The 10,936-nt window shown below is 42.5% G+C and overlaps 1 protein-coding gene across 1 annotated transcript in view; it reads right to left on the bottom strand.

Annotated features, from left to right (window-relative positions):
• The window catches only part of LOC109475426 (mucin-5AC-like), a 53,593-nt gene that overhangs the window by 25,481 nt on the left and 17,176 nt on the right, over positions 1-10,936 (bottom strand). Inside the window, 19 exon segments of the mRNA XM_019776029.1 lie at positions 237-365; positions 530-576; positions 1,126-1,369; positions 1,978-2,193; positions 2,384-2,591; positions 2,912-3,012; positions 3,488-3,600; positions 3,960-4,175; positions 4,490-4,666; positions 5,108-5,171; positions 5,636-5,727; positions 6,119-6,246; positions 6,446-6,573; positions 8,860-8,995; positions 9,294-9,384; positions 9,511-9,650; positions 10,024-10,163; positions 10,376-10,405; positions 10,628-10,723. Coding sequence (XP_019631588.1) covers positions 237-365; positions 530-576; positions 1,126-1,369; positions 1,978-2,193; positions 2,384-2,591; positions 2,912-3,012; positions 3,488-3,600; positions 3,960-4,175; positions 4,490-4,666; positions 5,108-5,171; positions 5,636-5,727; positions 6,119-6,246; positions 6,446-6,573; positions 8,860-8,995; positions 9,294-9,384; positions 9,511-9,650; positions 10,024-10,163; positions 10,376-10,405; positions 10,628-10,723 — 2,496 coding nt within the window.

Here is a 10,936-nt window from a genome sequence, read left to right as displayed (position 1 = left end):
CACCTGACACACTGGTCACCACCTGACACACACTGTTCACCCACCTGACACAAACTGTTCATGCACCTGACACACTGTTCACCCACCTGACACACACTGTTCATGCACCTGACACACACTGTTCACCCACCTGACACACACTGTTCACCCACCTGACACAAACTGTTCATGCACCTGACACACTGTTCACCCACCTGACACAAACTGTTCATGCACCTGACACACTGTTCACCCACCTGACACACACTGCTCTGCCAGACATTCCATGCCGATGTTTCCACACGTCTCTTCACAGGCTTTTCCCATCTGCCCAGGGGCTGCTCCTTCACAGTCAAAGTACTCCATCCCAGCAGTACAGTTGTTCTCTGCACAAAACATGGCATCAGGTTGAATACCATGATAGAAATACATCTATCACAGTGACCTCCAATAGGTATGCCATTGATATGACAAACTGTACAACATAACAAAACAGATAGAGGAAAAGGTACAACATTTAGGACAAGGAGATGAGAGCACTAAAACTTACCTGAGAACGTCCGCTCCTCACAGCTCATTACACCACTCTCACAGAAGCTGTAGAGGAAACACGATGAATCAGTTATCAAGAGACCTGCCCTCCTACAGCATGTTGTCAATCCGCAATAAATTTGTCACACTTAGCAAAAATGATACGGTCAAGTAAATATTAACAAAGCACTTGTAACTGTTAGAAGAATCAATATCTGTGCAATTTTTGTTCTATGATTGTTCTTAGATGTATGTAGTGCATCTGTTATAGTGAACTTCAACTTTCAGATAAAAGGTATCATGAATGCAAACACTACCTACCTACCTACATTTTGTACCTTGTCCCTTGACCTAGTCATTGGGGGGACAAGGCAGAAGGGAGGATGATATTCCAAACACTATGTTGACCAAAATTCTCGTACGATTGATTAAAAATGTGGCAGCACTACCAGTAGCTAGTTATAGCACAATATTTTGTACCAGCTCATGCATGCTGCCCTCTGCTTTGAACTGCAGACATGCAGATTTTAATTCTTCTCAGAAGTCTAACCCTTTCCAATAGATGGGCTGGCTGAGTCCACCATTTACACTATTCCAGTGTTGCCCCTGACTCACCATATTTCGTTGCCCAGCACAGAGGAAGTCTGTGGCTGATACACCTCCCCTTTGTAGAAACACTGGCACTCCTCCTGAGGGACGCAGGCCCCGCTCTCGGACTGGTACAGGCCAGGTGGACAGTTGCAGCCGGCCACGCAGTCCTCGGTACAGCCGGAGTCTGGCTCGGACAGGTACCGACAGCTGGAGCTACAGGCGGAGCCACACTCCTGCCACACCTGTCCCACCTGGGGACACTCCTCAACTACACATGGACAAGCACAGCAAAATAAAGGTGTTATCCAAAGTCGAGATCCTCTCAAACAGATGTGTCTGTCCTTGGTACTGAACACTCCCCCTCTCACACTAATGTGCCTGTCCTTGGTACTGAACACTCCCTCTCTCATACAAACATGCCTATCCTTGGTACTGAACACTCCCTCTCTCATACAAACATGCCTATCCTTGGTACTGAACATTCTCTCACACAAAAATGTGCCTGTCCTTGGTACTGAACACTCCCTCTCACACACAATTGTGCCTGTCCTTGGTACTGAACACTCCCTCTCTCACACAAATGTGCCTGTCCTTGGTACTGAACACACACACCCTCTCACAAAAACATGCCTGTCCTTGATACTGAACACCCTCCAATGCATGATATTTTATTGTGAACACAGTTTTATACATTTTCTGCATGTACGATTCAAAAAAGGGCAGCCTTGGTCAGTCATCACCAAACACTTGGAAATTTGTGGAATATATTTACTAGGATAAAACAGCTTTAAGGTTATACAGATTATCTGGCAAAAATGCTGCTTCATTTCTCTTGACATTGCTGCCTTCCCTATCAATGTAAGAGTAAGGACATACCACAGTTTCCCTCTGTCCTCCAGTTGACCACAGCTCCCAGCTGTGCACACTCCCTGGCGTAGTGGGCGATGGCAGAACACAGGCAGTCATCTCCATCCTGACACTGGCACACGTCGTACTCGCAGGCTGCTATGTACGCCGCTGGTTCCAACAGGCGGTTACAGGCCTCAAAACTGCCTCCATTCATCAGACCACAATGCTGTCTAGCATATCCCGCTGAATAGAACAGATTGAATGAAAATGTTATGTAATCATCAACATTGACATGAATTTGTGAACGATATTGTGTCGAAAAATAGAAGTCATCTTCCTTAGGATGTTTCAAACTCAGAAAAATGGATTTTACATTTCTTAATCACTTGCATGTAATGCACACTGATCGTAGTGGTAATGACATGGCTCTCACCTCTCTGTGTGTTGATAGCACACGGTCCCAGCTGAAGGCCAGAGGTCACCACAGGCTGATCCTCACAGTCAGCAGACACCTTCCAGGAGTTTCCAAACTCGGCAATGTTCGCAACGATGACACCACTACGTGTGGTGAAGTCGTCATTTTGGTTGTCATTGAAAGTACCGCACAGGCCTTTAGTATGTCCCTTGAGGTCGGGGGTCACCTGAAGCGGGGAGAAAAATGTAATTCAGTTCAGGGCAAACATGTAATGTTACATGTTAGGTCATTGTGTCTTTTGTTTGTTTACCTGAATTGGTTGTGTTTATTGAAGGTAAAAATGTTGTATTCAATGTATGGTGAACTGTTCTAGAAATTGCTATGTGTGTACATCTGTCATACGTGTTTTTGTAAGTCACTATAATTGTTTTCCTAGAACATTTTTTCCTTGTCTTTTAACTTGTTTTTAGGTCCCAAATCATCACAACAGTATGTATGCACTGACTGCTGTGCAGAATACAGGAGAAGGGAGAAAAGATTCCTTACAGTGGTGTAGAGACGACTTTTTCCGTCCCACTGCACTGTCAGCCCAAAGCTGGTCGTGACCTCCACAAACAGGGACGACAGACGACGGACACTCACATCATCTGTACAGTAGGAAACAGCCATATTTATCTATATATTGGCTAACATACATGTACATACTGCCAAGATTGGCCAACTAACTGGTGGCTATATATATTGTTAAGGGATAAACTTGGGAGGAATACAAAAATGGCCTCACAATCAACAAGTTATAGATTATCTACATTCACTAACTGTTTACAACATACATTGTACTTCTTATGCAAAATGTATATACATGTGTACCCTTACGATAAGACAAACTGATCTCTGAATTGCACCAATGATCTTAAGTAGAAATCATCAAATGAATGAACTTTTTCACAAAATACTTTCACTGTTTCACATAATACATTAAACAAGGTAGTATGAAAACTACTCCATTTTAAATCACACAACCATGTAGTTCATCACAGATTCTATCTCTTAGTCAGCTCCTGTCATATGGCACAGGTCTGTACAGAAACTAGCATTCAAATTCAAAGCAGAAAAACCTACCGTTGTGATACGGCAGCTGTATGTGGACGTCGCTGTGGCCCACAGACAGAACACCGTGCTGGTGAAGCTTGATCCTGCCGGCTGTGTTTCCCCCAACAATCAGGGTCACTGACCTGGAATGATTCATAATGCCATCTCAAAGAAAGTAGGTGTGGTTAGCATTATACTGGAATACATGGCAACCAGTTTAACCATTCCTTACAAGCTCAACTGAAAATGTGGTGACACTCATATGGTCACTTTATTATTTATTCAAAATATTTTTCTACTTTTCTACAAATGTACAAAAAAGTCACCATCAGTTGAACAAGAATACATGCAAATATACTTCTAATATAGTATGTTATGGTCATTTTGTCTAATAGTATCATGTAACAATGTTAACATGTGTTGGGTTATTTGATTTCCAATCTTATCTAATATTTATTCAGATTTGAAGAGACCAGTCTGGTGTTGGTCCAGTGAAAATCACCTGATACAGGAGCTGGTGTCGTCATCCCCGCACGGCTGCTGGTCGGCCAGCAGAGTGAACTTCCCGTTAACAAAGTCCTTCGCCACGATGTACTGGCACACCCCAGCAAACTGGTAGGAACGCTTGTCAAACGTGGTGATGTGGGGGTCCCCACGGATACTACAGGTGGCATCACACTCCGAGTTTGTCCTCACCCAGTGGCCAGCAACACAGTAGCTAAAGTGAAGACAACATATTAAGGTCACAATGTTCCATCCATACAAATGTCAAAGAGATGTCCACCAAAAATTACTGTTTAAAGGGACCTACTTCTTCACAGTGTAAGATATAGTGTCCACTGGTCTAGCACACAAAAAAGGCATTCATGTAAGTACAATGTACTCATAAGTAATAAAGCAAAGTACTCTTTAAGGCTGTCCAAATACTCTAAACAATCCTACAATGCACTGTGTCTAGATACAATGTACAAAATGTATGAGACACATTTTGTTACTTGGTTCAGCTGATTATGAGGGCATGTTAAGACTCACGCTTGGTTGCAGTTGTCAGGGATGTTTGCTCCAGGTGCGTACTCCACACCCAGGTGGGTACAGGGACACTCCTGTTCCACAACACACCGCAGGGAACCCTCGTCCCACAGTGTCCCTTCTGGGCACGAGCAGCCATCCACACAATGGTCATCACAGTCATAGTCACCTTGGGAATTTCTGTGGAAGGGAAGGAAAATTGGTAAATCTGCTAAGTCCCACTATCAATTCTGTAAAAGAATAATGCCTGACAGATAAACTTACATCCAAACATTGGGAAGAAGATACATGTTGTATTACTGCAAGAAGACCTACATGTATCAGACAGTGTAAATTAATGCATGTAATATGTGGGTAAACTTCCCCATACAGTTGTAGAAGAAATAGCTACACGCCATTGTACTTGAATTGTGTAAGACAAAAAACGGTTGCTTTAGTGTTGTGTGTAATTTCTCCTTGGTGCTGAAAAGCTATCCAAATCATTCTGTAGCTATCTTGTACAAGAAAGCACTCTTTCACAGTGATTTCTTTATGTGAAATAATTCTAACATGCTCAGACTTTGTGTGAAACCATGGGATACCCTTCTGTCCACTTGTAGTTATAGAATAGCTTGTACAAACCTGCATGTTCGAGGGCAAGAGCTGGCACACTCTGTGTACACCATAGTGGCAGGGCAACCACGGTCTACAGAATACAAGAATACATGAATAAGCAGCAAGAAACAGACAAACTGAACAGGTACTAAGCTTTCCTATGATCTTCTTCTCCTATGATGGTGTACATGCAGTCAGTCACTCACTCAATCTTACTCAGTCCCATAGCCATAGGCCATAGGGGCAGTCTATCTGCCCACAAAAGTACCTAGTTACAGTATTCCATCCAATATAGACAGACCAAGGGAAGCCTAACTCTGCTCAATTTACAACACACTGCCACCCCAACATACAACTATCATGTATACATGTATGTATAGCATAACACTAATACTCCTTTTACTCTTACAGCATATTGCATTCCCCATATTTCAAGTCCTCTTCCCCACAAATTGTTTAGCCTGCATAATCAATTGCCAAGCTTTGCAGGCAGTGCTGTGCGGTGGCACATGGCCCTTGATATTCACAGCACCCATTTCTAGTTCCCATACTTACAGCACAGGTCCGTGCGCCTCCAGTCCATCTCTATCCGTCGGTGAGCACAGGCTCGGGAGTACTGGGTCAGGGCCTCGCACTGGCAGTCCTGCCTGTACACAGACAGCACAGACTCAGTCTCACACAACTCGCAAAATATCGCAAATAAGAGCTTGTACAAGATGGAGATTTAACCAGTCTTGCTTCTGACATCTTTCAATGCTCAGAGCCCTGATGTGCCTTGCTCTTTTAGTTTTAGATCAAGAACAATGGTCCACATCTTAACATCCTATGGACTAATTCGTTTAAAAAAAACTGATGAATGTTTAAAAATCTGATGAATGTCAACAGCTGGCAGCTGTATGTCACAAAACTCTGAACTATGGAAACATATTTGTCACCTTCTATCATCTACTGTACTTTTTCTACTGAGAGTGCAATGTTTATCTCTACTTTTTGCACCCTCAGTTTATCTACAGAATGACACGTAGTTAGTGCTCTTACCTGTTTGCATAGTCACAGCTACACAAGTCTGCTACACAGGCTTCAATGTAAGGGTTTACATTTACCACTCCATGACAGGAGGCAAAGGCCTCATTCCCTATCAGGACATTGCAGATTCCAAAAATTTCCTGCAGAAATCAGAAAAACATACACAACACATAAAATTGGTTTCAGCAGATTTAGAATTGCTTAGAGCATTCAATCATGATGACCTCCAACCCTACTCTGTCCAGTTGTTTGATTCATTTAACTACATGCTGTAAACAACAGTTGGAGATGATACAAGGACCTAGCTACAAATGTAGGGCTGCTAGCTTAGTAACGCACCAGAAGCTGCTGCTGTGTAGCGGCTGCGCAGCTGCTAGGAGTGTCTGCACGCACGTTGGGGCAGTGTTCCTCGGCATCTGTCATCTTCCAGCTGTTTGCAAAAGTGATTCTGCTGCTGCTGGAAGTGCCTGAAGGGAGGCAAAGAAAAGAAACTGTCTATTCTGGAAAAGCATTTTACTCTCACAAAAAGAATGTCAATAACTAATTTGACCTGACATTTGACATCCCATTCTAACCTCCGTTAACATTTATCAGTTGGATATATCGGGCACTTTGTGTTTGAGAGATCGCTAGTGAAGCACCCCCAGGTACACACAGTTTAGACACGCTATACATTTCACCGGCTGACCATTGTATTAAAACTCTGATTTGATGCTTTTTTATGGTGGCAGATATACATATTTGAACTGACGAAGCTTTTCTCCTGCTGGTACTTGTAATAATGAAAAGGACAGGCTCTTGTGCACATGTACACTACATGAATGCTCATTTGCCATGTTCCTTTATTAATGAATAGTAGAACACAGTCTATAGCTCACAACAGCATTTTCTATTAGTGTGTAAGCTCAGTGACAAGAATTTGAACTTGATTAAGTTGAAGATCTAAAGACAGGGTTAAGTTTTAACTCAAAACCACTTAACCCTCCCGCTACTGCTAAAACCCTCCAGCCACCCAAGACAGGTGCACATAAATGGACTGTCATACCAGCATCCTCCCACACACGACAGGTGCATGTATGCAAATTGACAATGAATAGGTCTGACTGACAGTTCTGAAGGTCAGACGTTTCTCATCCATCATAGGAGCATGTGCGAGGCCAACACCCACTCACCCAAGGTAAAAACATCCCTGGTCAAACATCCACCCACTTACAACAGGTAACACATCCTGACATTTTGACAAAAATAGGTTAAACTTTTACAGCTGTGCAGGTCTGAACTTGATAAATAGCCTGATAACAGGTTCTCTGTCATCAGCTATACTTGACTGGTGTACCAACAAGATTTAGGCTTGAACATGTATAGGACTGGTCTATTCAGTAATAGTCTTAACTACTTGGCCGCTTAAAGCCTTTGATCATAATTTTTAAGCAGTTACTTTTTACACAAATTGGGCAAAACATAGAGACTTTCCTTTCTGTTACCAGAGTATGAACGACACTCCAATATATAACTGGGAGTCTGGTGAGGACTTAAAGCAGCTTTGATTTCACAAATCCGTACCACAAACTAATTTAAAGACCAGACTTATGCATCTCAAGTTTCTCAAAGCTGACTGGCTGAACATGTGGCACGTAGTTCACGTTCAAGTTAGAGGCAAGTGACCTCCAGTGTATGTTACTCCCTTTTGTTCACATACAATGTAACTGTGCAACTTGTTATAAGCCGACGTGTTGTAATTTTACAGATGACGACACACATATATTGTAAGATATGTCACAACTCACATTCTCAGTATGATGGTACTTTTTTTAACAAATCATGTCCCCTGTTGTTTAATAAGCTACAATGCTACAAAAGATACTAAATGTTGCAAGTAAAGGTGTAAAACTCTGAGACAGACCCTTTCATCTGTGTGGCAGTATACTAAAGTCGCTCAATTTACTACCATCATGTCTTTTTGCCATCTGCACATGATTGTATGTTTGTATTCAGGGTTAGGCTCTCCACTAATGCTGTCCCTTCAAAGCCCTCCCCACACATTACTAATGAATCGATGTGTTTGCAGGAGGGTTTGTTGTCCCTTCCCGGTGACCCATGGTACTGGCATTTGCTCAGTTGTGGTCCCCTTCAGCGGTGACATCCTCTTACTTTCATCCGTCCCCAACAAACAACTCAGACAATAAATCATCTATAAACAAGTCTCTGTCATGTACAAAAACTGCTCCTCCCTCTCAAAACATCCAGATGACACTCATTCCTTGTACTCTTCCGTAAAAGTATATTTATCTTATGCACCCTCACGGGCAGGAGAAATGCTTTGTTTAACTTGTTACCTCTTCACACAAAGATTTTCACGGTCCTGGTTTTCAAAGACAACTGAATACATAGATGCCCATGTTTCCACAGGTCTAAAGGGTTTGGCAAATATCTCAGTGTTCACTAATCTGTAGCAAAGGAGATATTAGGTCTTCCTATGTCAGGGATGATTAGAACTAAGTCTGCATAATAAGTACATGGCACTGGGGAATTAAAGTACAGCAGACAAAAGCTGGAGAAGTAGATTTGCACTTGTATTTTTTACATTTATTTCTATGGAAACAGTTTCTGGAGTATCATCTCTGACATCATCAATTTTGGGCAGCAAAATTGTAAGCACACAGTCAAGATTTTTTATATGATCTACTCAGTTCATTGTACTGCAGGGTAACCTTTTCATGAGTACCACAACATGAAGAAATTTTTTTTCTTACCATCTCTGAGTCTGTATTCATCTGTTGAGTTTCCATTGAAGTTGCCACATAGACCACAAAGGTTTCCTGCAAGGTCCTCGTCAACTTCGACATACACACTTGTCAAACCATCCCAGTACACTACAACCCTCACCAGCTGGGTAGGAGGAAATATTTACATTCAGTACATGTACATGTAGGTGCAATTATTATGGTATGTCTCTGATGAAATTTAATTGGGTAACTATGCCTCTTCCTGAATTTCTCCATTTACTGCCCACCTTCAGGCTTGATCTGCCTTTCAATCATCAGTTTCTGTCAAAATCACCTCCCACCCACTTCGCAACCAAGGCAATTACGGCCGACAGACTCAGACAAACCCACAACTCAGTCACCCAATACAATACTTCCACAAAGAATCAGTTCATATTGTACTGGCGTACTTGTAAACTAACCTTTCCATCGAAATCAGGCTCAAGGATGACACGGACGTAGTCTCCAACTTTCTCCACCTTAACACCTTCTTCAGAGCTGGGCAGAGACAAGCTGGGAAGAAAGAACCAATTTATTCTACTGTTGAGTCCAAAGGTTTCATAGCTAAATCTTCTATTCTTGATGACTGTGTAAGAAGAATGTTTGTGCTAATAATTGCAAAAGTCAATGAGTGCTTACGTCACATCACCCTTGGTGACCTCGTAGTTGTGTCCCTGGTGGAGGATCAGGTCATCTGTCAGGCCCATCATGTGAACTCTGACCTCACGCTTACACAGCGGGGAGGAGGCGGTGCAGTTGGGGTCATTACGGACAAACACCTGATGGGAGGCCAAACACAGATGTCATTGTCAAAGAGGTAATTTAAAAATCAACAGCAGGGCAAAAGTTAGCACTCATGCATTTATAATTGGCACCACTGCAAAGAAATAACATTACCCTGTTCCTATAAAGAACTAGAAGCCAAAATGTTCTGATGACATTGCTACATCAACTTTCATAATTCTGCTTAGGGTATACTTAAACCTCCATATTAGAAAACAGTGAATTTAAATGCAGCATCAGTGTCTGAGGCATACACTCTTCAGATATCCAAGTGCTCATTGACATTCCTGAGAAGGCCTTAATAACATCTTTTTGATATGCCGGTCTATGGATAATTTCCAGTTAAGAAAATTGACACATATTGCTGACCTGGAATGTACTGGAAGCACAGTCCCCAGACAGTAGGTACTGGCAGGTACCAGGGAAGGTGTAGAAATGCCCATCATACGTGAAGTAGTGCTGACGTCCGAATGCACCACAGAATCGCCCGCTGTGGTCAGGCGCTAGGGCTGTGTTACAAACCAACATTTAGACTATAATGTAGATGACATACATTTGTACTCTGTATATGACGTTCCATTCTATCTGATACAATGTCTGCTTTTAGTACTGAAATTGCAAGAACTTTCCCTACAACAAGTTAATGACCTCTTTGTTTTGATAGACATAATTTTACTTCAAATGTGGAACTCCAAATGAGTGAATGAGGAATGTGGCTTACTTGGTGATGCCTGAGTAACCTCGTAAAGGTCTGTGAGAAAACCAAAGATTCTGTTAGCATCTTCAATTCCACAATCGTACATATGTGCTAGCACTATGTGTTGCAAACAAGAAAGGCAACGTGTCACTGACATGTTATAGCATGACCCGGTTTTGCCAACCCAGACCGTCATGATATCCGAAATGGCAATTTGATCGAATTTAGAAGTCAGATTAGACACAGTCTGAAATGAACATTGTCACCCAGACATACCGTATTGACACTGTGGCCCACCAAAAGCTTCCGGACAGGTGCAGCGGCCGGGCCCCGTACAAGTACCTCCGTTCTGACACTCCGATTCACAGGTGGCTGCAGGGAGGATGAGGACACATTAGAGCTGTGTACCGGTACGCAGTACCGATACTGTACCGGAAAAATTGATTAGGTACAGGTCCAAAATACCTAATCCCTCAGTACCGGTACTGTACCTAAACAATTTCACACCAATTTTATGCCTATTTGTGACCTCAAATGTGTAAATAGCTGGTCCACAATGGGTATCTGTGTAAGGACAGTGTGTTC

The sequence above is a fragment of the Branchiostoma belcheri genome, unplaced genomic scaffold (genome assembly GCF_001625305.1).
Source record: "Branchiostoma belcheri isolate BF01 breed outbred unplaced genomic scaffold, Haploidv18h27 scaffold34, whole genome shotgun sequence".
Classification (NCBI taxonomy): Eukaryota; Metazoa; Chordata; class Leptocardii; order Amphioxiformes; family Branchiostomatidae; genus Branchiostoma; species Branchiostoma belcheri.
This window is presented reverse-complemented; position numbering and strand designations above follow the sequence as displayed.